This window comes from Setaria italica, chromosome V (assembly GCF_000263155.2).
Source record: "Setaria italica strain Yugu1 chromosome V, Setaria_italica_v2.0, whole genome shotgun sequence".
Classification (NCBI taxonomy): domain Eukaryota; kingdom Viridiplantae; phylum Streptophyta; class Magnoliopsida; order Poales; family Poaceae; genus Setaria; species Setaria italica.
In genome coordinates this window covers 43,344,683-43,371,531 of record NC_028454.1, presented here as the reverse complement: position 1 = coordinate 43,371,531, position 26,849 = coordinate 43,344,683, and the positions used below count along the sequence as shown (strand labels likewise).

General features: G+C 48.9%; 3 protein-coding genes across 3 annotated transcripts; 1 reads left to right on the top strand and 2 right to left on the bottom strand.

The window, feature by feature from the left end:
- The first annotated feature begins 983 nt into the window (after positions 1–983).
- On the top strand, positions 984–4,732 carry LOC101779503 (serine/threonine-protein kinase rio2). Its single transcript, XM_004970790.2, has 13 exons — positions 984–1,441; positions 1,558–1,604; positions 2,088–2,158; positions 2,245–2,358; positions 2,444–2,619; positions 2,719–2,807; positions 2,900–3,017; positions 3,306–3,379; positions 3,451–3,498; positions 3,582–3,747; positions 3,849–3,944; positions 4,047–4,118; positions 4,192–4,732. Exons 1-13 carry the CDS (start codon positions 1,358–1,360, stop codon positions 4,504–4,506), a joined length of 1,470 nt encoding a protein of 489 aa, XP_004970847.1. The 5' UTR covers positions 984–1,357; the 3' UTR covers positions 4,507–4,732.
- A 357-nt stretch (positions 4,733–5,089) lies between these two features.
- On the bottom strand, positions 5,090–9,146 carry LOC101778822 (MLO-like protein 1). The gene is made up of 14 exons (XM_004970787.4): positions 8,799–9,146; positions 8,634–8,691; positions 8,186–8,418; positions 7,643–7,759; positions 7,505–7,559; positions 7,260–7,351; positions 6,808–6,882; positions 6,645–6,733; positions 6,488–6,537; positions 6,292–6,332; positions 5,945–6,154; positions 5,793–5,860; positions 5,648–5,708; positions 5,090–5,542 (listed from the first exon to the last, which is right to left on the bottom strand). Exons 1-14 carry the CDS (start codon positions 8,928–8,930, stop codon positions 5,318–5,320), a joined length of 1,506 nt encoding a protein of 501 aa, XP_004970844.1. The 5' UTR covers positions 8,931–9,146; the 3' UTR covers positions 5,090–5,317.
- Positions 9,147–15,811: 6,665 nt separating this feature from the next.
- Positions 15,812–18,402, bottom strand: LOC101778423 (NAC domain-containing protein 35). The gene is made up of 3 exons (XM_004970786.3): positions 17,829–18,402; positions 17,393–17,661; positions 15,812–16,818 (listed from the first exon to the last, which is right to left on the bottom strand). The coding sequence occupies exons 1-3, from the start codon at positions 18,091–18,093 to the stop codon at positions 16,123–16,125; spliced, it is 1,230 nt and encodes a 409-aa protein (XP_004970843.1). The 5' UTR covers positions 18,094–18,402; the 3' UTR covers positions 15,812–16,122.
- Positions 18,403–26,849: the final 8,447 nt, after the last annotated feature.

The following is a 26,849-nucleotide window of genomic DNA, read 5'->3' as shown; positions in this document are numbered from 1 at the left end:
TTTCTATGCACAAATTAAGGAAATAGAATTACAACGAGACAATTTAAAAAGATAATCCATTATACAGATTGTTTATTAAGTCATCTCAAGATTATGTGTTAATGCATGAGACCGTCTATTAAACAAATACCAATATACTTGCCCTGAGCGGTGGATGGATTACCTGCAACATTTGTAAGGATAATAAAATCCTCTTCAAGGTGCAAGTAGCAGGTGTTTGAACAATTTGACCATTTGAAGATGCAATCTGTGGAATTCCATGCAATTTGAAGAACCATTTGCGGTCAATTCTAGTTTTGCGTGTGGTCATGCATGCCACTTGCGCAAGAAGGATGTTCTTCGGAGACCGAGACCATTTGGCTGTGACATATGTATATTTTGACCATTATGAACTATATATGACACCAATGTAATTTGGTTGTATAACATATGCCAGATATGGTTGTCTTGTTTAATTAAAAATATGCAAGTGACATGTTTTTTTTGCTTGGTATGATGCACGATTTGCAATTTTTTCAAAACATTTTGTTCAATTAGATGGGTGGAGGTAATCTCACCTGCAAGGCAAAGTGGTAAGATGATCATTACGAGCTCGAGTACCAATCAGACCATTGCCAGCAAAGGCATATTCCAGCAAAATAACCAAACAGCTAGCTAAGTAATTTTGCTTAGTCACGCAAATGAACCAAACCACCACCTTGCTGGATCGAACCTTGCTAGGCAAGGCTAGTTTGCCCAGTAACGCAAGGCGAGGTGGATCCAAGCTTGCCCTGAATTGCAGTTGAAACAGAGAAGTGCGGAGAGGCCATGCAAGTGAAAAGCGAACTCATGGGCCCATGGAACTTTGTGGCCTAAATAGCAGCAGCCGCTTTTGCACGACCCATCATCGTTTCTCGCCGGTAAGCCCACCAAAGAACAGTAGTGTGTGTCTAGCCCAATGGCCCAAATTGGAGAAGCGAAGGGAAAACCTAGCTCTCGTGTTTGTCTCGGCCGCCTCCGCCCTCAGCCCCTCAGGCACCTCCACGCGACCACGCCGTCCTCCCGTCGGTGATACCCCACCTCCTGCGTCCCTCGGCTCGTCGTCGCTGCCTCTTCTCCGGGCGCCCCAGCCGCCGCTCAGCTATACGCGGCCCGCACCTCAACTCTCGTGCGGCCATACTAGTCCACGTGAGCGCCGCGCCTTCCGTCGCCGCCCGAGTCGAGGAGGACGGAGGAGGGCGCGTGCGCCGCGACGAATTCCAAGTTTCAATTCAACCGCCGAGCCGACCAACCGCCTACTGGGTCCTCGGTTACCAAGAGCTCCCACCTTCGCCGCCGCCCCCTCACTGCCCTGTAGCTTCAGCAGCAGCAGGACACCATGAAGCTCGACGTGAACGCCCTGCGCTACCTCACCAAGGACGACTTCCGCGTCCTCACCGCCGTGGAGATGGGCATGCGCAACGTAAGACCCCCAAAACCTTGCATCTCAATCTCTCATCTCGTTACATATTATTATGCCTGTGAGAGATTACCCGTTTCCGCATCTGACGTTGGCCTTTTGCCTTGGACTGATCACAGCACGAGATTGTCCCCGCAGAGCTTGTTGACAGGATCGCTGGACTGAAGTAAGACGTTTTTGTTCGAAATCCTGAAATTTGTGGCTATACCTGACTATATGCTCGTGGTTGCTAGTTTAAGATGTCAGCTATGTTTCCTGTGATGTTCCAATTATTGTTTTGAGATGTAATTGCTTGTTTATCTTGTTATTGGAGGTAGTACTACTGGTGTTTGGACCTTGCACTGTATACAAAAGGATTTTTAGTTCTGGAATTGCTTACAACTTGCAATTCGTGGTGCACAGTTAGGCAGATAATATTCTTATAATAACATTAAATCTCCATCCTATATGCTTATCTTTCCATTTAGCAAAAATGAAGCTATATGTTGTAGTACTTCGGCATAAACATTTATGTGCTGAAATTAATTAGGCTGAACATGGAAGCTTCAGAGCAGCTAATGTTTAATCTTAGTGTTTATTGGCGATCTGCCTGTTAACATATGAAACTTTTTGCTGAGTGGAATATGTTCTTTATCCATTGTAAATCTAGGCATGGAGGCACATACAAAGTTCTGAGGAATCTTTTGAAGAACAAGTTGGTGCATCACGATGCCACTAAATGTGAGTCATTGATAGTTCATCCTGACTATTGCTTGCTAGTACTTTAGCAGCAAGTTTTGTTGCTTTATTGGTTCTGTTCTGTACAGATGATGGATATCGGCTCACCTATCTTGGATATGACTTCCTTGCCATCAAGACTTTGGTTAATCGAGGAGTTTTTGCTTCAGTTGGCCGTCAAATTGGTGTTGGAAAGGAGTCAGGTATATTGCGGTCTAGTGTTAATTCTCTGTTTTAGTAAGGTACAGGGGCATAAGAAGTTAATTCTAAAATCTCTCTGATATCCAGACATATTTGAGGTTGCGACAGAGGATGGTACAGTGCTTGCCATGAAGCTTCATAGGCTGGGCAGGACATCTTTTAGGGCTGTGAAATCTAAGCGTGACTATCTAAGGCATCGAAGGAGCTTTAATTGGCTGTACCTCTCACGACTTGCAGCCTTGAAGGAATTTGCCTTTATGAAGGTCTTTTTTCCTCATTATGTTTCTACAGCTATGTCTGAACTATATGCTCTTTTGGTTTACCTTTTTTGTTTGGTTATCCTTGACTGCTCATATTTGCAGGCTTTAGGAGACCATGGTTTCCCTGTTCCAACTGCTGTGGATTGCAATCGACATTGTGTGATCATGTCGCTTGTACAGGGATATCCTCTGTAAGTATATGTTTATCATCCGTGGATTCTTATATCAGTTTAAGAGTATGTTCTGTCACAAAGCCTGATACATGTTGCTTTATGGTATGCAGTGTTCAAGTGAAAGAGTTACAGAATCCAGATGATGTTTTTGACACAATTCTTGGTCTTATCGTTCGTTTGGCAGAGCATGGGCTGATACATTGTGACTTTAATGAGTTCAATATCATGGTATTTCTTCCTTTTCCTCTCCCAGTTGTGTTGATTTATAAATTTTAAATCCTTGACCATTCATAGAACTAAAGCTTATGTGGATAAGATACTATGGAACAAGTTCTTTTTTGTGTGTGTTTGTGTGGTAAACACATGAACTGGATGCACCATTTTGAATAATTGCTAAAATGGTACACAATAATTTTAAGGTACTTAGTTTTGTAATATAGTACATAATAATACTAAATACGTTACATTTTTTATATGTCAGTGTATAATACTTTCATCAATGCCAATGTCATGCAGATTGATGATGATGAAAAAATTACGGTTATTGACTTTCCACAGATGGTATCTGTTTCTCATCGTAATGCCCAAATGTATGTTGCTTACTCAGATAACTGATGTTATAGTGTCTTGTATTTTTTTTAAATGCGTTTTGCATTTGCAGGTTCTTTGACCGAGACATTGAGTGTATCTACAAGTTCTTTAACAAGAGGTTTGTAATAAATGCAAGAAAGATTTAAATCATCCTAATTTGGTGTTTAATATTTTTCTTGTGATTTCTTTTCTTCCTGTTAGGTTCAATCTTAAGTCAGAGAAAAATGAAGAAGAAGTTGGATCTGAAAGTGATGGTGAAGGGACTAGTAGGCCATCCTTTTTGTCTGTGAACAAGGCTGCTGGTTCCTTGGACAAGGAACTAGCTGCTAGTGGATTTACCAGGAAGGCGCAAGTGGATATGGAGAAGGTAGGTCAGATGTTTCTGGAATTTTTTTATCCATGCATACGTTTATAGATTGTATTCCAACTTAGTTTTCTTATACTTCTTTTTTGCTAACTTGCTTACAGTACATTGAAGAAGATGCTGAAGGACAGGATTCCAGCTCAGATGATGATGATGAGATTGGTGATGCTGTGCCTATTTATTCCTTGAAAATAGATCAGGTACGCCTATAACAAGCTATTTGAATATGCGTAAACTGTGCCCGTAGTCAGTCTAGTTTAGAAGTCACTGTTATTCAATTGTATTTTGGTGGTGTTTCTCAGGACCGTTCCGATGAGCTTGATTGTAATCTTACATCAAGGAATTCAGGTGGACCTGGAACTTTTTCTGAAGAGGTTAGTCATCTATCCATCTGAATGAATAAACAAACTTTTGACGGCCTTTTTCTCACATTTCTTCACTGCGCAGCATGGAACAAGTTGTAGCGGTGAGAGCAGATTGGAAAGTCCTCCCTCAGATAGCAATGGGGACGCTAAGGAACCGCTTGAATCAGAGGGCAAGGTGCTTCCCCAGGAAGATGACGATAATGATGATGAGTCATCGGACAGTGACGATGATGACGAGGAAGATGCGGAGCTCACAAAAAAATTAAACAAGCAAAGGAAAAAGGCAATCGCAGCTGCCCATGGGCGGAGAAGGCCCGTGTCCTCCAGGAACGCCTACAAGGACAAGGGGAAGGGCACCATGAACTCCAAAATTCAGAGGCAGGCGTGCAAGTGGTGATGGTTGAAGTTGAACACCTGCGGCGCTTCATACTGCAATGCTAAAAGATTAGATCAAGCATACGGATTTGTATGGGTTGTAGAACTGAGGGCCCCCCTGTTATAGAATCAACTCTGGCAATATTGTTTTCTATCGTGCCTTTTTGTATGCGGTTCTGATGAGATCAGTTGAGTGATGCTTCTGTTTAATATCTGAGAATGAGAATACATGTTTGGCAGCTGCCTAATCAGTGCGGCCCCTCGTCGCTGTGTTGGTATTTCCTTTTTCCTGAGGAAAAGAACCCAGCAGCGTCTGTTCCTTTTTCCGGGCTTTTAGTTTTTTCAGAAGCATTGCAGACCGCCAGACCCCCGCTGTGAATGTCTTGCTGCGGGTACACGACGCCCTCGTGATGGGAGACGCTCTCGCTGCGGTTGCGGCAGGCGTACAGGCTCTCAGGATCATGGTTTCTGCTTTTGTTCCTTCGCCGGCGACGGCGAGGCAACCCCATATGCCAGTGAACCGGCAAGGCAATGCAGCGTTGGGTGCTCCGCGCCCTCTGATACCTGAATAGCTCGTCGCCTCCATCAGCAGTTCAGCACAACGCTACACAGAAAGCACCCCACTCCACAACATTTGGCTCGAGTCAATCCAAAGCATACAAACATCACATTCATATCACAACACCCGTTCTGGCTGATCAAACACTACTTATCTAACAACCACTGATGGCTCGCGTAAGGCGCGCGTACGAGGACATGGACACTTGCATCCTCGGACGGTCTCCCACGCGCCTGCTGTTGTAGCATGGCGAGTTTCTGGACGCTGGATGGCACTAGACTTGGCTGCCATGGCCGCCGGTGCTGCCTTCTTCAAGAGCGGCAGCCCGTCTCATCAGCTCGAGCCTCGCCGGCGGACGTGCCGATGCCGACCCGGCCGCGCCGCTGCCGCTGCCGCCATTGTTCTTGAGCGCTTTCCTCTTCTTGGCCTTCTGCGCCCAGCCCACGAGGCTCTGCTGCACGTGCTCGTCGAAGATCTCCTTCTTGAAGAAGGTCCCCATCTTCGCAAACAAAAGAAATAGTCAAAACCACGTTTCGGTTGGTTTTTGAGCAGCCAAATGGTAGCCAATCACTCATGGCATGATGGCGAGTATAGTGGCGCACACCTGGGTGACAATGGCGTACAGAGGCAGGGTGCTGTAGCTGCAGACGAGTTGGATGGTGGCCCTGCAAGGTTAACATCATGACTCTGAAACATATGGATGGCCCTTGCCCCTTGGATTGTTCAAAATCGGATGAGTAGTTAGTTACCCGACGACGAGCCTCGGCACGATGAAGGGGACGTGATCCATGATGCAGGAGTTGAAACCGTAGGTAGTCTTGCAAAGAGGGAAGGGAAAATAAGTTGCAGTAACCCTTCAATCTTAGTTGTTCTGTACTTTGCGGAGTTTGGTTGCGCTTACAAGAATCCAGAAGAAGAAGGCGATCTCAAACGCGTTCTGGAAGAGGATGAAGTGGATCAGGTACAAGACAATTTTTGGCCGTCCAAACCAGAAGTGTTCATCTGACGGGTTGACGACCAAGTCGCCCTCGATTGCGGAGTGCTTCTCGGCAACCTCAATTGCCAACTGAGTTATGACGTGCTCTAGCTTGGTGCCAACGGCCAGCAGAAGCTGCACGAAGCAAATAAGGAAGTGCCCAGTAAGTTCAGAGTCTCGAATCAAGGGCAAAATTCAAGCTTGATCTGAAATTTCACCAAATTAAGTTTGCAGCTTTCCGAGAAACTCATTAGTTACAAAGAGCCACTTACAAGAAGGGGAATGAAAGAGATCCAAAAGTATGTATGCCATCCTGTAGATTTGCAAGTGATATGTGATCGTTAATAGTGAGACACTCAACAATACTAGTTTACATTGAATACTAGCAAGACTACAGTACACAAGCAGTGGAAAAGCAGTCCTGTAAAGAACTGAAGACTTAGACTCTTTCGGTGAGATTGAACTCACCATTGACATTCAGCAACATGAATACCACAACGAATATCCACAAGTACCAGCTAAGTGATAAAAGAAAAGGCAAGGTAGTTAGGTTCATAATCATATACTGTGCTCAACAACTGCTAGTACATGAACTGAAAATGTATGAATTCGCTGACTGGAGTACCTAATGCCAACCACCTTCTTAAAGTCAGCCTCCAAAGCTCGTAACATGTATCTGTGGAAATCAAATTTTGGGTTTGCCCGGCAATGTGTCTGCAAACAAATAATTGTCACCTGTTATAATCGAGAAGGAACAAAATTTTTGCTTATTGTCGTGTTATCCTTACCATGATGAAGCCAAGTCGCATTGTAGTGTAGTCTGATTTAGTAACTGACCCGTAAAACTGCTTAACAAAAGAATGCTGAAAGTAAAAGCTTAATGAGTTGGTCAAATTGATACTTGATAATTAGTTACCATGTAAATATGCATTAATGATACAGTAATAAAAAGGTACTTGTATGTAGTATTAAGCATTAAATGTATTTTGGTTTGGGAATGTTGCTATAAAAACATTTTGTTAAGAAGTTATCCAATATAGTTCACAGATAAGTGGAGTGGAACTGTGTAAGAGGGACCAGAAGAAACATCATCGTAGGTTGCACAAGTCTGTCAGAAAACCCAGGCAGCCTAGTCTGTGTTAAGTTTACCAGATTGTATGAAAAGGGATAGTGTAAGCTTAATAGTTCATACAGAAGATACATTATTTTGACGGAAAGCAACATGAGATCCATTTCTTACCAGCCAGCTCAATATCGCCAAATCTCTTCCAATACCCTTGAAATGTTCCCTGATAAATTCACATTGATGCACATAGGTCACGTTCCTTTGCCCTGCAGTTCCATAGAATTGTACCCAAAAGGCAGCCTTAATTTTTTTCATTAACGTTAGTATTAACTTGTTTACAAAAGGACAGTTGCTACTTGCTACCAGCCACCAAGCATATTATTCGACCAAATCAGGAGCTGCAAACAAGGTACTACTACCATTTTCTATAGCATCCTTCTGAAATTCATCCTCCCAATGTTTCCATTGACGAATCTGAGCAAAAAGATGGAGTTAAAATTACTTGAAACCAAGGTTAATATACACATGGATCAAATGAAATTCCATTGGTACTTTACCCTTGCGCTTCCTAAAAGCATAGTCAAAACACAGAAAATCACATGCGCAATAGCCAGAATGAAAATGAAGATATGCAACTGATGTAGTGCTTCAACGGACAGCAAAGGAACTTCTCCCTGTTGACAAATCCCAGAATGGAATACAAGAAAACCAATATCAGTAGATAGCACATGACAAAATTTGCTGTTTTTCTAATGGAGAATCTGTCAGAAATACCCCTAAACTAATTTTCTGTATTTTGAGGCTATTTCAGGCTCCCTATAATTTTCAATTTTTCATTGGATAATAGCCAATACAACTGCGCCTGGGGAAAAACACTGATGTGTCCTCGTCTTTTTCTACACTCTACACGCTAAAACGGCCACTGGGAAATGAAGCAACTTCGCGACCAGCAGCATGCTACATGAAGCACGAGTCATATGAATACAGATACTAGCAAACTTCAGGATGGTACGTCAATGATTGGAAGCATAGTCTGCTATAGCAAGCTTTGGATTGAAATAGCATGAAGCAAGAAGTGTTGTTCTAACTCATCCACGCACCTTCTTTTGGCAATGCTGGGCCCTTGGCACTCCCTCGGCAAGCAGGCGCCGACGGGTGAGGCCTAAAATTCCGGCAGCAAGGCCATGCGCCTCCGAGGGGCTCAGCTCGGCCTGTTCCCTTGCGCTATGGCATGGGAGCATGTAGATGGTCCACACTGGAGGAATGCAGATCCTCTGGATCATCCCTTGGGACACAGTCAGCAGCAGGGAGATGAACCCCAGAAGCATGAGCTCTGCAAAGTCGCATCAGATACATTGAGGGGAAGCTGCTTAAAGCATCACGGTTGTTACAGCTTGATGCGAGTTTAGAAATGAGCAGAGAAATCAAGTTTTGCACTGAAGATGAACAAATCTCCCTGCTTTCTGAATTCTGACAGAAGCACATAAACCTCAGCTTCACCTGAAACTGAAAATGTAAGTTAAATGGCAGAAAAGAACAGATCAATACCTTCTTTGACCTTGAGGAGAGCCTCGAAGAGCGCCTTCTGATTCTTCCCCTTAAACGTCTGCTCTCACAGTGGACACCAAGGTGCAGCGTTAATTCAGGAGGGAGACAAGCAACGCGTTTTAGATGTTGAGATTTGCGAAACGCAAGGAAACACCAGTCGGTTACCTTGCCGAGGTGATGCAGGCACCTCTCGGCGGCGAGGGAGATGACGACGATGAGGGAGCAGACAGCCGCCACGATCCACGTCGGCGTGTACTCCAGCGCCGTCGACTCCGAGTCCCCGCCGCCACCCTCCATTCCCGCCCCTCTCTCTACCGCCTCCCTCCGGCGCCGTACCCTGGGTTCACTGGTTCAGCGTCTCCTTCCCTGCAGGTACACAGCGCGGCGAGCGCCGGGGTGTAGTGGAGTGGTTCGCCTGGAAACCTGGCAACCGGCAGTGAGGTTTGGTTTGGTTTGGTTTGGCTTCGCTCTGCTCGGAGCGCGGCGCGGCGCGTTGTCTTGTCGTTTGCAGTTAGCGCAGCGTACGTTGGTTCGAAATAACGCGCATCACTTTACTATTGCACTAATTAGGCCGGGCTGGCGCGCGGAATCCATCGCTCACGGCGGCGTCCGTCCGCTGGCACGGCCACCGGCGCCGGCAGCGCGGCGGCGCGCGTACGTGTCAGCGACGCGTGGAACGGAACGGAACGGAATGGAGGCCCAACTGCTCGACGCCAGTAGCACGGGTCCCGTTCCCACCCATTGATGCCGCGAGATGGCCACGGCTGCTGTTGTTATGGCGTCACGGCGTGTCCCCGTTGCTGTTTTCCATGGCTGCTCGCTGACAGGGGACAGGACGTGGCGTCGGTGAAAGTGAAGGGCTGGCTGGCTGGTGAACCTCGCCGAGAGAAGAGAAAAGCTGGCCCTGGATGAACAGTACGAGCAGTGCAGGACGGAAACAGCGAAGAAATTCGCGTGATTAGTCGATGGAATGATCAATGATGGATATGCAGCAGGTCAGAGCAGCTGCAAATAGTCCTGGCAAAAGGCAACGTAGATACATTAGTGCCAATCTAAGATTATTCGTGTCGCCGAGACTGATGGGCCACGAATGGATCCAGGAGGTTCAGGAGGCCATGATGACATCTCCCAGAGACCCAGACAGATTGAGCAGGAGGCAAGGTGTCAAGTTGCCACACAAAAGTTCAGGGTCCTGAATCTTGCAGCCCGGATTTGGCATGTCAAAATGAGATCGAAGCAGCGTTTCCCTCGGCCATTAGGCATCGCTGGCTCGCAGCGTGATCGTGCGGCAAACAGCTGGCCGCGAACAATCGCTCTCCGGAGTCCGAACGGAGACCGAACCCCCGCCGACCACAGCCCGGCGGCACGGGCTCCAGGCGACCGCCTGTCGAGGGAGACGCTTCAGATTTGGGGTGATGGATCGCATACACGCCACCCTCCGTTTCAGGATCATATCCTCTTCCATGTTTGTCGTGGGGCTCGCGGCGGGGTGCGCCGGAGCTCTGCCGCGCCCGCGCCGCCGCATCGAGGACTCAGGGCAGGAGGGAAGATTGGAAAGTTACCCTGCTCTTATTGCATCCACTTTACACCATTAATTTTGCACTTTGACCCCTAATATTTTACACTGTACCCCCTAGTTTGGATAATAGCGATCCAGTAGTTTTTCATTTTACTCCCTATTTTCGATCGCGACTACTAATAGCGATCCGATATTTTGCATTTTACCCCATCTTTTGACATATTAGCCCTCCCGCTCTCTCTCGCGCGCGTGCCCCTTCCTCCGCCGCCGCCCGTGCATTCACCGGCCATTCGACACCGCCCGAGGCCGGGGACGCTCGTGCAGCAGCTCCGTCGCCGTCGATCGGGTAACGCTCCGTCAGCGGCTGTGTAGCAGCTCCAATCTAGGGGCTTTATGTAAACATTTGGGGGGGCTTTCTGATAAATATTGGATCGCTATCGATTCTGGGAGCGCGGCCATGGCGGCTCGGCTTCCGTCTTTGCGCTCCAATTCTGGGAGCGGCGGCGGCTGCGACGGCGGCCATGGACGTCCCCGACGCCGGTGGGATTTGAGGAGAACGAGATCTGGTGGTATGGAAGGAACGGCAGTTCGGGAGCCCGCTCCATGGTGAAGCGAGACCTGGTAAAGCGGGACCCCTGCGCTGATGCCGCCTCCGACGTCCGCTTGTGGGATGAGGTTAGCGGCGTGTAATATGGATTCTGGAGGATGCCAGCGGCAAAGAGAACGGCGAGGTCACAAGGTGATTGAAAATGCTGCAGGATGAAGAAGAGGCCACCACCAAGAACATGTGCTTCACTGAAGAAGATGACACCCCATCAGTGATGAACACACTACTCTATAGTCATCAGAGCTTGCAGACATCTCATCAGAGATGACTAATGACCACTCTGTCTCAAATGGTTGGATTGCTTGTCTGAAGACTGATGACTTATGAGTTATGACCCTCGTAGCTTGTCTGAAGAAGCATGTCAGCTGTGAAGCTGGCTGCGTTTAGGCCTGCCCTTTTTTGTTAAGGACTTAAGCCTGCATTTGAGTTAGGCAGGTAAGATAGATGATCTTGCTAGCTGATTCAGTATTCCTGATTTCTGTTACTTGTAGTTCCAGTGAAGTGTCTTTCTCAGAAGAAATGGAAGTGCATGGTGTGTGGACATTAGCCATGTTGGGAAGTTATGAGAGCTCTGCTTGCTAGCTTCCTTTCTATTTCTTACCAAAGAAGTTAGACAGCCCTTGCGCAGATAAGTTTTCCATGTTGGGACAACAAAGGTTATGGTCATTCTTCTACCTCCCTCCTTTGCTTTGTGGTATTACCAACAACTGACATGGCTACTTTATCTTTATTACAATCAGGAAGGGAGAAAGACGATTACTTCCAAAAGATTAGGAGACAAATGGAACATGAAACTTTTGGTATGTTGTTAGAAATGGAAACTAGAAAAGTTATATTTCTTTTCCATGTGGTTCAATGGAAGCATTGGGAGGTATGGCCAGTTGGCCACACGCGCAAGTTTCTGTTCTTTGAGCCGTCTCTAGTTCGAACTCTGAACAACCTCTTGACCCATTTTTGTTATTCAGCATTTCAGAGTTCGATGAGGCCTCATTCATAGTGTTTGCCATCTTTTCGGAGCTCTGATTGTGCTAGATTGCATTAAAAGTGGATGGAGATCTATCTAGGAACATTGTCACACATAGGGAAGGTGTACAACCTCTGCCTTTCCCCTCTTTGAGCAGCAGCGTTCAGCGTATGTGATGTCACCGGAGGCCATTCGTATGAACGACGAAGGCGCCCTGCGCAGGCTCAGTCAGCAGGTATACACTTGGTGAGGTTACTCAGCCTGATTTGATGCTTCTCTGGTCTTTGTACTAGTTCTTCAGTCGTTTAGGGGAATGAATAAATTGGCAACAGCTGGCTGCGTCATATTTTGCTAATTTGCTTGGTTTGTCGATTACCCTAGGCATGAAAGGAAACCAAGTATTGGTCACACGTTCACATATGATTGTTATGTTTGTCCTGGATAAAAAAAAAGGATATCATGGGGAAACAAGAAGTGATCAGTTGTGCGCTGGTCAGTGGTAGATTCAGATTATATAGTTATGTCCTTTTTACTGATGTCGTGGGTAAGAATTATCTAAGTTGAAGCTGCTGAGGGAAGTCCTGTGATGTGGGCCTTGGTTGTGAGGATTCGGCAATTCAGGCCGACTGAATGAGCCCAACCTACTACAGGGGCTAAAATAGCAGCACATAACGGCCCTACTGTTCCGATGGAGAGCTGCCCTAAGCATTTCCAATAAGTCCAGTGAAGTGAGGGTCCATTATTTAGCATTTGTTGTTCGCCTGAAAAGTAGTAGTAGCATTTGCTCTCAGTGATGCCATAGGCCTACCCCAACGCAAGCGGAGCGAAAGCATGTACAAAACGCAAGGCGATTTCCTCCCCCAACAACGGCAAGTGGCTTTTTTGCACGACACGAGGGCTAGCTGTGGAAGCGTGTTCCTGCCCTGTCGGCGGTGTCGCGTCGATCTGGACGTTCCTCTCCTGTAACTTACCATACCAAATAACGCGCGTGCGCCCCTGCGCCCGACGCTAACTTTCCTCCGATCAGGCAGCTCGGCAGTGTCCCTGGATCCCCAGAAGGAGCCATCGGTACCAGATGATGCATGGTCCCAGACTACCCAAACAAAAAGTGCTACCACTCCTACTCTACCCATCAGCTCGTACAATGCAAGCAGCAGCTAGCCGCACATACATATCTCACCAGAAAGAAAAAGAAAAGAAAAGGTGTATGATGGCACCGGCCGATCGACCGATGAGCTGCTGCTGCTACTACTAGTAGTAGCGCTGACATGCAGTTCCAAGGTTCAACGAGCTAATCATGCGCCGTCGCATGCACAACCCGGCCGCACGGGACAGTAACCGCGCGCGTGCGCAAAGGCGCGACCTTTATTACCCCGGAAAAGCTCGCTTTCCCGCATCCTAAACCTAAACCCCCGCGCGCGCCTAGCTATAATCAATCATCAGAGCCGCTGAATCCGATCCGATACCCTGTTGGCCTGCCTCTCCTCCTCGCTCCGGACGCACGCGTGGGCGTAGGATCATGGCCAGCGTGGGCCAAAAGCGGCGATCCAGGCCGGCCGGATACAGGGATCGATCCATGATCCATCCGTCTCGGTTGCGCGGAGGTTGTGGTGCTCGCCTCATCATGGCGCCTGCACTGCATGCCCAAGGAGACGGATGGATCCATGGGAGCCAACTCAGCTCGCCCTCGGCAGAATGGATCTTTGTTTAGCAAGCTGCCTAAGCACGCGCGCGCGTGTGTGTAAAGCACGTACGGATATGTCACTTGTTGTTGTTGCGATCATCCATGTAGGAGACTGGGAGTATACAACTTTTCCAAACAAAGCTGTTTAAATTTTCCTACTAGTCCTAGTATAATTAACATTGGACATTATTGCACCATAAGTGTGTGTGTGTGTGTGTGTGTGTGTGTGTCCTAGTGTGTGTGTGTGTGTGTGTGTGTAAAAGCATGGTCACCTCGCTTTTCGCTTCTCCGTGTTCGTCTTTCAGGTGTCCGCATGCTCTCGAGGGCCCTGGCGATCGATTTGATGTTTTCTGTGAAAGATCAACGTACTCCCCGGCACATTTGTGCACGCTATAATCACTGAATGATGTCATCCACCAACGTCGCACGACATCGAGTGCTTCCTTAATTTGTCGATTCCACCTTTCAGAACCAATCCACATGCATGGCATCTCTGTAGCTTGACAGGATATATGCATAGCCTTTGCTTCTGTTTTCTCGGGGAAAAAAAAAGAACTTTGCTTTGATGTTTACATGTGTATATTTCAGCCAAGTTTTGTTATGAGATAACAATACATTTCAACTACTTTCTTTTGCCCCCCTTGAATAGCCCAATAATTTGGATCAGTTGAGATCACACAGCTGCGCACTCGTCTGGAAACAAGATCACACAGTTGTTTTTTTTAGATTAAGGATAATTATCCTGCTGCCCTTAAAAAAAGGATAATTATCCGGCCTCCACATGCAATTAAAAGAGAATGTTTACGGCCAAAGATCACACAGTTGTACAAGTACAAGATCACACAAATGGATTGCAGTTCACACTACTAGTTTAAGTAGTTTGTGTCTTGTATGCTTGTGGTTATCTGCTGTTTCAGGGATCATATCTGATCCCATGATTGTAAAACTTCACATAGAAAATCATAAAACTAGATAATTGGTCGAGCAAAAGTGATCCATAATGTCATTATCCTATCCGCACTGGTCAGATCAGTACATTAGTCATACATGTCACATACGTACGAGCAAAACAATTTTCTGTTTTCACTTCGTCTCTCCTTTGATGATTTGAGAGACAAACTTGAGAGTAAATTTCGTAAGACTACAAACTGTTTGGGTATGCTATAACGAAATCAAATTCCAGAAGTTGCATCGCAAAACTAGAGATTTAACATGTCCTAGTAGGCTAGTATAATAAAGACAAAATTAAAGATTGTACATCACGAAATTACAGATTTAGTGTGCCATAGTATCCATCACAAAACCGCATTTATACGTCGTCTGCAATGTATCACAAAACCACATGTTTCATTCTTCTGGAATCTCTAGTTCTGCGATAACTTGGTGCATCAATATCAAATATATGTATAGTTTTGAGAAACTTTGACATGTTAAATGTGTGGTCTGCTGCGATACATCTCATAAAAATGAAGTCGGTAACTCTGACGACAAAAACAATCCTTACCTTTGTGGAAGTTAGTCACAAAACTTTTGCAGGTTATTAAAGGAATCGGAAAAATAATAGAATGCGCAGGAGAATCCCCTGCAAGCTTTTCCCTTCATTTGTTCCTTGACTGGGTTGATCTGAAACTTATGGCTGTGGATTCTCTTTTCTCTATGACTATGAGACTACTAGGTATCAGAATGTACTACATCACAGCTGGCATGACAAGAACAAAATCAAAAGGTACCAAAACAGGTAAACTATCTCAGCCCTACCAAAAGACATAGACTGTACAATGTCCAATCAGAAAAAAAACCTCCTTCCTGATCAGACTAGCAGATTGTCCAAACGGCCAAGCTCGATCCGACCATTGATCGTCAGCCCATGACACCCACAAGTTTACAGCCAGCACGAGAGCAGCCAAAGAGGAATAATCATCATTTTCCACAGTTGTAATCCGGTGGCCAGTCGCCGGCCCCGGAGCCTGAGACGACGACCCTCTGACAGCGCGCAGAGCGAAAAGACAAACGCTGCCAATCACACGATTGTTCGGCCCCCAAAGGCCCAAACCCCATCGGCGATCGATCCTCGCATCTCTCTGACACAGTCCTGCATCTACTACAGACTAGAGAGAGATGAGAGAAAGAGATGTGGGATCCACGCACACCCGACACCCCCCTGCAGGTCCTCTCCCAATCATTCCGAGGAGGCAATCTCTGCCACGGTCGTCTCCCCCAATCATGCAACCGTCCGGCATTATTTCATGTGCAGTGGAGTCAGTGCCCAAAGTCAGACAGTTAAAAAACAGGCGCTTTTGACTGCACAAACATTCCCAACTATCCTGCATGCGCATTGCCATGTCCTGAATCTTGATGGTTGGTGCAGTACTTGACAAGAGTAAAAAAAAAACTGTCCTGAATCTTGGGAAGTAGAAATTGACTGTCATGTCGTTATTGATCAAATTGAAGGAGGTTATTATATGCAATTCAGTAGGAATTACAGCAGCTTACCTATCCTGAACTCTTGATCATACTACTAGTACAAGCAAGTTGGTATGAGCTATAGTCTGATTAAAAGGGTATACTTGACACTTGTCTACAGAGATTGTTTCCTCAGATTTTACCGTGAACAAATTAACCGGGAGAGGGAGAAAATACAGTAAGATCTACATGGCTGTACCATTTGGGCCGTCGGAATGTGCGCCGCCGCCATGCACCCGTGCGCGCCGCCGCTCACTTGAAACCGGCACTGCTGTAATCTCTAGCCGCAGCGTCGGGGATCGTGTTCCAGTCCCAGATCTTGTCGGAGATGGCGGCCAGCGACATCGGCAGCGTCCCGAGCGCCATTGGCTGCGACGACGACGGCGTTGGCAGGGGGAGGAAGCTGCCGCCGGCCTGGTGGTTGAAGTACGCCGGCGGGCCGTGCCCGACCAGCGAGCTGAGCTCGTCGATGGCGGCGGCCGCGGAGCCGCCGCCCATGGAGGCCGCGTTCACCAGGCTGAGAAGCGAGTACGTGGAGGCGAACGCGTTGGCGTTCCGGGACTGGTCGTACGACGATGGCGGCGTTGCCGCGGCTCCCACTTGCAGATGATCGCTGGCCCCCGCGGCGGAGCTCGCCGTCGACAGCAGATAGCCGCCGTTGCACGGCTTTGTGGGTAGCTGCCGCTGCGCCGCCGCCGGCGGCGGCGGCTTGTTGTCGTTGTGTGCCGCGGCGTGGTCCCTGATGGTCGGCGCCGACGTGCACTCGCCGTGGAGAAGCTGCATCATCTTGGGCGGGCTCGTGGGCGGCGTGGGCGTGGACGACGATGACGCCTGCTTGATGTCTTGCTGGGCCGTGGCGCGGCGGGAGGGCGTCGAGCGCGCCGAGGGATGGCCATGGCCGTCGTCGATGCCGGTGCGCTTGTACACGCGGCAGAGGGAGATCTCGGTCTGCAAATTACTTCGTCATTACTCTCAGGCATGAAGATCTCGAGATGCTAATGTTGTGTGCTAGACAAGTGCGAGCATGGGGAACTAGTTGGAGGAAGTAGAACAAGCAAGCTGGGCTAGAATTGGAAAGCCAGAAAAGAGATGCTACGTGATGATGCTTTCCCCCAAAATTTCGTCCTGATTACATCTAGAATTGTGGAATCTAGGAGTCTAGGTTCAGAAATAAACTCATGCATGATAGCATCTTGGGGAGTAATCGAATAGGGTGCGGTTTTAGGTATGTGCCCAAGTATGAACATCATTATTCATGGGAGGAACACCAAAAGAGGCAAAGATGCAAACGAGAGAAGATGAACAAACCCTAATATGTAACTCGAAAATCAGAAGAGAATGCAAAAGCCGAGCTGAAAGCATAATTGGGTAGACCAAAATTGAAACCCCTCTCAAAATCCAACTCCAAGAAAACCTCCCCAAACCCTAGTCCCGGCCTTGTGGATTTGCTTGCAAATTAGCTCGTCGCATGGGCAAATTGAAGTTGAAGGCCATGGCGCCCGGGACTAGATGTGCTGCGTACCTTTTGGTAGCGGTCGGTGTGGTCGGGCGGGAGGCGGTACTCGTTCATGATCCAGCTGCTGCGGACGCCCTTGGGCGCCTTGCCGGAGTAGAAGACGAGCGTCTTCTTGAGCCCGATGGGGCGGTTGTTCTCGGCCCTGATCATCCGGTCGGCGCCCGTGGCCTTCCAGTACCCCGACGCCGTCACCCGGTTCGGCCGGTCCCCGTTCCGGTACTTGCGGTCCCTCGGCACGTAGAAGAACCACTCCTTCTCCCCAATCGAGGCCATGGCTGCATGCATCAGCGCAATTCCACCCCCTTAATTTTCTTTTCTTGAAGAAATATTGGTTAATTCGGAGGAGAGCTAGATTAATTGGAGGGAGAAGATCGAGAGCGAGAGCAAGTGATTGTTGTTTGCAAGTGTTATTGGTAGAAGATAGCATCAGAGAGAGACAGACCAGGGAGCTCCCAGGGGTCGTAGCGGTAGAGGTCGAGGAAGGTGATGAGCTCGAGGTTGAAGCGCTTGCCCTCCACCTTGCGGCGGAGGTAGAACTCGATGAGCTCCTCCTCCGTGGGGTGGAACCGGAACCCCGGCATGACCAGGTCGTCCTCGTGCGCGTCACCGCCGCCGCCCTCCCCCGCCCTTCCTCCTCCTCCCACCGCCGCCGCTGCAGCCGCCGCGGTAGCAGCGGCGCCATGCCCGTTCTCGTGCCTGCCGCTCATGGCCGCTCGTCTACTGCCGCTTCTCCTTCCTCGTCCTCGCCTGCCTCCCTCGCATATCTATGCAGCCCGGCCGCTCCCTTGCTAGCTAGCTAGGGCAGGCGGCTGTAGCTGGCTAGGTGTAGTAGTAGCTGCTAGATATGTGCGTAGGTAGCTAGCACGAGCGAGCTCAGTGGCGGCTTCCTCCGGAAAAAAGCAGGCGTCGCTGCTCGCGGGTGCAAGTGGGGGGGACGGGACGGACGAGAGGAAAGGATAAGAGGGTTAGTGTCCGGGCCAATATATATCGACCAAAACCCAGGCGATTAACCGGCTGATCGGCCGGGTGATTGCTGCTCGGCCGGCCGGCCGGTCTCTCTAACCACTCGTCTAGCCTACGCACCCTCTAGGGTCTTGGCGCGCCCGCCGGGCTGGCACACGCAAGGCGCTGAGCGAGGCCTGACGCCACGCCACACAGACATGAGCAGCGGAGGAGGTGGAAATTATGAACCGCGGAGGCGGAGGAAGAGGGGGCCCGCCGGCCGGAGCGGTGGAGGAGGGGACAGCGACGGCGGAGCGAGTTAAATAGGGGGAAAGGGACGGCTCAGGAAGACGACAGCTATGGGCGGTTGCCGCCGGCATCAATCCGTCCATGGCCGATGCGCTCGGCGGCGATGGCGCTAGATTTCCATTGTTTTCATTGGCTATACAATCGAGCTATAGTAATCCTTGTTGGCACGCATCTCGTCTTGTCTACACAACAAACACTAGCATTAGCAAAGCCTTTTTTCCATGTTTATGTACAATAATGGAAACCGGCAGAAGAAAAGGAGAAAAGAAAAGGCCATGCGTATGCAGCCATCTGTTCTTCTTTCATGGGACACACACACACATCTTTCCGCTAGCAGCGGTGTGGTTGCTGCTAACTTTCGATGCGTGAACAGACGACAGATTTCTTGGTGTGCATGGATCCACAGTGCTGGGTGCGTCTCTCTGTGGAAATGTGGAATCCCGAAGGCGTGGCAGTGCGACGCTTCTGAGACATTCCTTTCGACCGCCACTTTCGTGCAAAAGGAGAGCTACAGAGGCAAATAAAGCAGATCGGAAAAGCATGGGCAGGAGAGCGAACCAGCAGCTGTCTCTCTTCATAGTGTTTCTTCATCTGCTGATAGGAGCTGCTCGTGGGCATTAACTTGGGCATGGACCCTGAGAGAATCATGGGCCGATCATAGCATGGATATGATGGTGATCTGGGGGATGTGAAGTGGTGAGACGAGACCAGATGTTTCCGTCGATTCATATATGGAGGATGGGTGCCTTGAGACGAGGAAATGGTACAGCATGGATAAATGATTAGATCAAGAAGGCTCTACTTTTATTCGTTGCTGCTTTTTTTTCATTGATACAAACTCCTGCCTTTTATTCAGACATATGGTAAAGATGGACAAATATATTCACTTAATTTGAACTTCTGAAGAGAAGGTTTGGTCAGAAATTCAGGGTCAGGGACTGTCGACTATAAAGGTTGAAAGTAGAAACGGAAGATTAACAAGTTGCATGAACTCGACAAGGCAGCATGTGCACATGCATATTGGTGAATGGCATCATATGCCATTGCTACATACAAAGCCTTGCTACTACTAGTGTGGCTGCTGCAACAAGCCGGTCCCTACCAAAGGCATGCAGCTTTAGGCAGGGATGAGATGGTTAGGCAGTTTTTATCCTGCTGACAGTCTGACACGTCCCATCTAGTCGTGTGCCTACCGAAAACGCTTCACAACAAGTTTGTGCCTCGTGACAGACATACAAGACCCGCCGTTTGATTTGATATCAGAAAGGGAGACATGTAGGGTTCAATGCATGGCTGCATACTCTTCCTAGCTACTGTCATTTTCTGAAAACTTCTTTTGTTTTTATTGGAAAAAATATTCTGAAAACACTGGGTGACTGATAAATGAACAATCTATATGCTAGAGCTACCAAGTTACATGTACCAGCTGATGTAACTAGAGCTTGGCACTTACTAGACCAGATACTAGTTCCCTGCGCATTTCAAAAAGGATAAACCAGTTGCTGGTGCGATGCGGTGTGTGTCCATGGATGGAGGGCTCAAGTGAAGCCCGTGACCACGATACATGCCGACCAGCTACCTCTCATCGATCAGAACGAGTAGTCCCCATTCGCGAAGCCTTTTATTGTCGAATAGCTTCTCTATATCTCTATCGTTTTCGTGGATGGATCTTGGCAGGGTTGGTTGAGACCACACACACAACAATGTGTTTCAACAGGACCTTTTTACATTGATTGCAAATGAGCGATGGGTTGGTCGTACACTACGAGTGCAAACAACAAGTTGGGTGAAGGGTGAGGTAGAGACGATGTGCATGTCACACCACTCCAACTTGAGATCTATCTCTCTTTTAGCTTTGCCCCAGACGCTAGATCCATCTCTGTATCTCCACCACTAGCCACAACACGTACGACATTCGTGTCACCGTAGTAGATCACTTTGCAATTGTATACAGAGAATTGCTGGTTGTGGCTCCCTAAACTTGAAATAAGCAGCAGCCACTTGACGTGCTTTTAACCGATCATTTTTAACAGTATTAAAAAAAATGCTATGCCAACGTAGTAACTACGAAGAGGAAAGTGCATGCACCTCTGAGTACTTGTCCTACTCCTACTTCTAGGAATTTACTAGTGGAAAAACATGACGGCACTTTTGCATGTTCTTCAGAGACGTTTTTTTCCAACTGAAAATGACACATGATTTGTTTCCACTGGTGGAAAAAATTAAGAAGCATCCACATGAAAAAGATGGTGCATGCTATAGCTAGATAGAAAACCATGAGATTAGACAAAGGCCCTTCTATTAGGCCCTGAATTTATAATTAGTTGACGATATTAATACTCCTATGTTAATGCGCACGTGAATGCAGCGTGTACGCGTGTTCTCCCTTGTTAATATTACTAATAGAAAAAAAAAATCGGTAGTTTTTTTTCTTGTAGGTTGTGTTTTCTCCCTTGTTAATGAAGATTTTGACGACCTTTTTGCATACAAATATTGATCTGCGATAAGGGGCAAAAGCAACAGTTCCATTTAACCTCCACGACGACTAACACTGAAAAACCAGCTTTGTTTCTCATCGATCAACCCAGGAAGAATCCAAGAAGAGACCTACTGCTCCTACGAATTAAGCTAGCATGGCGGCAAAAGACATTCGCGTGATGACAAAACCATGCACGTCGTACGTACTGCAGGTCTGAATAGCAATTAAAGAAGCCCCGAACTAATAATTAACTAAGGAACAGCATCGTATCATCACCAGATTCCATCTCTCTGTTAGCTCTCCAGTGTCGACGACTGTACGACCGCGCCACACACACTTAGGGCAGGCATGTTGTAGCATGCACAGCATGGGTCGATCAACTGTATTATTGGTACGATCTAGCTCCTCGTGAGAGATGGAAACAAAGCTGGACGGACAAATCTGACGATTGGAGAAAGCATCTGATAAGAAACTACTATACAGCCCCCTTGTCGCTCCCTCCTTGAGGCGGCTCGGGCGGAACCCGAGAGCCGGTGCCGCCTCTCCTCCTCGCCGTCGCCCAAGCGGCCATAAGGAAGGCGACGACGGGGCTCCACCATCCTCCTCCTCTCCTTTCCTCCCCCCTCGCGCTTTCCTTTGTGGTGACCATGGCGGAGGTGGCGGTCGTCGGCCGGCCGCGGCCGGATATTCACCCTCGGCTGCCGGATCTGCTTCCCCGAGGCCTCGGCGTGTCGGGGATTGCGGTGGCGGGGGCGGGCCCAGCTACAGTGGCGTGTGCGTCCAGCCAGCCCCGCGCCGCACCTGTTTGCCAGTCCACAGCCACACACCGCCGCGGTGAGATTCCCGAGGGACCCCCCGTCACGCTTGTCCCTGCCTCGGCGCTAGCAACGACTCCTCCTTCCACGTCGACAGAGCTTTGGCTAGGCCATAGCAGCGCTGGCGACTGCGGCTCGAGCGGCATGGCTCGGCTATGACGGTGTCGGCGGCCGGTGCGGGCGTGGCTCGAATGCGGCGGTGCCCGCGGCAGGCATGTGGTGGCTGCCTTCCAGGCAGCAGCGGCTGTGCCCAGCCACGTGCAGCTGGCGCGCGGGGACTGGCGGTCGCGGCACCTGCAGTGGCATCGCTTCCTTCCCCTGCGGTGGACAGGCTCCAAGGTGTTGTATAGCGGTGTGTCGGTGGTGTCATGGTGGTGTGCCCCACAATGGTGTGCTCGGGCGCATTCCAACATCACCATGGTGGTGTCATTGGCTGCGACCGTCCGAAGGCTCACCAGCAGCGCCATGGTGGTGGGGCTGGTGGCACCAGCCGTCTCTTTACACCGTGGTGACGATGCGGGTGAAAACCCATCCCACCTTGGGACGGCGTCAATGGCGCCATTGGCGTCATGTCCTTCCTGAAAGCGACGTCGGGCATCTCTTGCGCGGGCCTTGGCTCCTGTTCGGGGACAACGGCTTGATGCCGGCCTTCCCTGTCGGATGAGGCGGGTGAAAACCCAACCCAGTTTGGGCTAGCATCAATGATATCTTCGACATCTCGACCTTCTTGAAGGCGATGTCAGGCACTCATGGCAAGGTGGCTTGCTTCAGTGATGGTTGCTCCCGAGAGGGTACTTTCTTTCTTTTTCCTTATAAAATAAATGATCCTATCTGTGGCGTTAGTTGTGTGGTGGCCTGTATCGACGTCCCAATCCGACCGGGCAGAGTTCGTGGAGGCTCGAGTCGATGTCCCAATCCGGGAGGAGTCTTCATTGAGGCTCGTGTCGATGTCCCAATCCGATCGAGCAGAGTTGAGAGAGACCCGATTGATGTCCCAATCCAACCGGCAGATGTTGTGTGTTTGAGTTGAGTTTGAGTTGTGCGTTGGCGTGGTACGGCGCAGTTTGATGCCACAATCCAACCAGCCGGTGTTGTTTCTTTGTTGTTTGCCCCGTCTGGATTTATGTTGGCGTGGTACGGCGCAGTTTGATGCCACAATCTAACCAGCCGGTGTTGTTTCTTTGTTGTTTGCCCCGTCTGGATTTATTTTTCTTTTTAATATAACTCTCCTGGTTTGTTTTAAAAAAAGAAAGCATCTGATTGCTCTCTCGTCAGTAATTCTCTGATCACCATATCTCTGCTGCGCTGTAGCGAAACGGCAAAAATCCAAGAGCACTTTAGCTTCAAAATGCTGCACGTACGCACGACAAATTGTTCACTAATCATTGCTATTTTCGAGCGGATCGATCTGATCCAAGTGAGGACCACATGGAACGATCCAACAATGGCCTGTCTTTTGTACAGTCATGCGATCGAGCTTGTTTCGAGCTGGACACCATCATACGATCTTCTCTACCAGTCTACCTACGCAGCTACTCCGTACGTCCTTAGCTGCAGACTAGGACGACGTGGCCATGGACGCATGCATGCTGCGTATGCGTACATGGATCCGTGGACCACGTACGTGTACGGGTGCATTGGCGCGTCTCGGGTATGTGCAACCGTATGTTTGTACGTATTCACGAACGTACACGGCAGAGTCCATTATTTCTTGGAGGGCCTGGATGGAGGTGCCTGACAGGTCAATCCATAATGGCATGATACACCGGCAGCGCTCGGCTCCAAAACGATGCTGCGCCCATGCAGCCCGTGCCCGGAAGCCTTTCTTTCACTGTTCATAGGATGATGTGTCTGTTACTTGTTTTTTTTTAAAAAAAATCAAGACATCATCCACGCGCTCGTGTAGAAACAAAGTATTTGTAAATTCTATCTTCTAAAGAAACCTATATTGTTCTAGTGTATATTTATTAGAAATTTTGTTTTTTATTTTATTTTTGAAAACAAACACGTACGCACACGAGAGCCACGCGCTGCAGATGGCTAGCTACTCTTCCATCGACAGGTGAACTGAATCACCCAGAAGTTATCGTACAATAATCAGTCCTTGTCAACATTAAATCCAGTCGGTAGTCTTCTCTCGGCGCCAGAAGGTTCTGATCTGCGAAATTTTTCTCAGTGATAATAACGCGCGCGCATTCAAACTGCGGCGGCCGATGCGTCCTGTCCACACAGATAAGAAGAATCGTAATCACTAATCAGTGACGAACAGTTCTTCAGACGGCACCAGGAGCGGAGAAGCCTGATGTAAAAACACAAAACTGGGACGATCCCATTCCTAAAAACTGAGAACAGTAAGGAATTCAGATGGGATTGGATGTAAACGACTGGTCGTCGTGAGTAAGGTAAAACGAGATCCGTGGGACATGCAATTAACTAACTTCAAGCTACTAGTACTTCTTTTGGAATCCTGTCATCACTTCGATTCTATGAATATCGCCTACTCTTGATGGAGAGTTAAGCTGACAGACAGTTGTTTGCTGCAAATACAGCAACTCATTTCAGCATGGTTTCAGTGCAGCAGCTGCTGGTATAGGCTTGTATGTAGCTTTCACATGCCCAAGATTTGTAATTCGTTATCAGGCTGAAATACTGATTCTGATCGAATGCATACGCACGCATCCAGCAGCTTCTCTAATGCTGTGCATTCAGATCAGTGGACTTTCTGTCAAGAAAAATGGGAAGAGGGAGATATCAGATTCAGAGTACATTCTGCAGGTACTACCAATATTGAGCTGTCCGGGAGGAGGAAGAGAGCATTGAATTCCAGCGGTGAGATAGCTCGCCGCCGCGTTTAATCACCCCAGCTTGCTCTCCTTCATGCATCGCCATGACCAGTTGTATGGTAAAGTTTAGGCGGTAGCATAATACTATTCAGAGGTGTTGTGAGGCCAGTCAGTCAGACTCAGACCAGACCGGCTCCAGCTGCTGTCGAGGAGAGGATCCCGTGGTTTTCTAGATTTGTTGACTGCTGACCTGACCTGGGCTCTTCACTTTTCCACGGTGGCGCTGGCGCTCGCGTGTTGACCGGTGGACCTGTTGACCCCGGGTTGGGGGTCTGTCGTGTGCGCTAGCTCTGGCGAGAAGAGTCGCCGCATGAGCTGGGCCGGGCCGGGCCGAGGATGCGTGCCTCCTGAACGAGATGACTTTTTTTTTTGAAGTAATGAACAAGATGACTTTCACTGTCCAGTTTGACTTGGGCATGGGGTTGTGAGCTTTTTTTTTTTCCATGGTTGGTCTCAAATCTCAACGCGGACGCGCATCTTCGTTCATCGTGGGGTGGAGGTCGTCGTCGGCCGGCTCAAGTTGCTTCTCTCCTCCGTGTTGAGTTTGGCCATGCAAGACGCAGGGGCGATGGCACAAACGCCAACTGCAGCAGGAGCATATGGATGACGCGGGCGCTGGAAGGGCTTGGTGCCGGGTTTGCCAACGGGCAACGAGCTCCGGCGTCCACTGCGGGGGAGCGCTGTGTGCTGCGTCAACTGAGTGAGGCCGGGGGTTCCTACTGAATATTCCTTATTCGACGCTAGATTCCAGTTACTCGTTACTTCTTGGTCCTCAAAATTTTATCATTCCCTATTTGACACTAGGTATAACTTTAATACCTCAAAATTTTTCCGTTCCCTATTTGACACCGGGTATAACTTTGGTTCCTTGCATGACACTCTGTTAGATTTTCCATCCAATCACTGTTAAATGCCATGTGAAAAGACTATTTTACCCTCTAGAAAAATGGGAGCCCCACCACAGCCACCCTTTTTATTCGGGGATGTTTGGATACACCTCCTAAAGTTTACTACCCGTCACATCGGATGTTTGGGTACTAATTAGGAGTATTAAACATAGACTATTTACAAAACCCATTGCACAGATAGAGTCTAATTCGCGAGACGAATCTATTAAGCCTAATTAGTCCATGATTTGACAATGTGCTGCTACAGTAAATATGTACTAATCATGGATTAATTAGGCTCAATAGATTCGTCTCGCGAATTAGTATAAGGGTTCTGCAATTAGTTTTATAATTAGCTCATGTTTAGTACTTCTAATTAGCATCCGAACATCCGATGTGACACTCCTAAAGTTTAGCATCTCGTATCCAAACACCTCCTTCCTCTCCTCACCTCCTCTCCCACTGCTACCACCCCTCCCCACGCGTGGGCGAGTCTCCTTCCTCTCCTCACCTCCTCTCCCACTGCTACCACCCCTCCCCACGCGTGGGCGAGTCGGCTGCGGACTGGGCGGGGGGGGGGGGGGGGGGGGGGGGGGGGAGTGGAGCAAGAGCCTCAAAGTTCTATTCCAGAAGCAACGAACTCAATTCTGCATCGGAAGGAGCTCGATTCAGCTGCGTCGTGGCAGGGGCTATCTTCTCTTTCAATCTGCAGTCTGCACCGATACGCGGCACCACCTCCTCCGTCCGCTTCCAGCCGCCGCTGCTTCTTGCCGTCGAGCTGGTGCCGCCACTCACCGCTACAGCTGATGGGCACCGCACGAGGCACAGTTGCTCTGGAGTCTCCATCGGCAGGGACCATCTCGAGAGCGCGACCTGCACGAAGGCGCCCGAGCTGCGACTGCGGATTGAACATCGCCAATCAGTGGACTGCGACCGCGGTAGCTCGCCTCGCCGATGCTTTGGCAGTCGGTTGCTACGGCAAGATGCGGTAACAGGGAGAAGGCATCATGAGGGGTCCCGTTCGTGGGGTTCTCAGCGCCGATGGGGATTGGGTCTCATCCGCTCAGGCTGCTTCTGCTCGGGCGTGGAGGTCTGATGGTGGGACGAGCAGGGAATGATCGGGAGCAGCAGATCTCCTTCCTCCTCTCCAATCCATCTTAATTTCCCCCGAAGAGCAATCGTCAGATT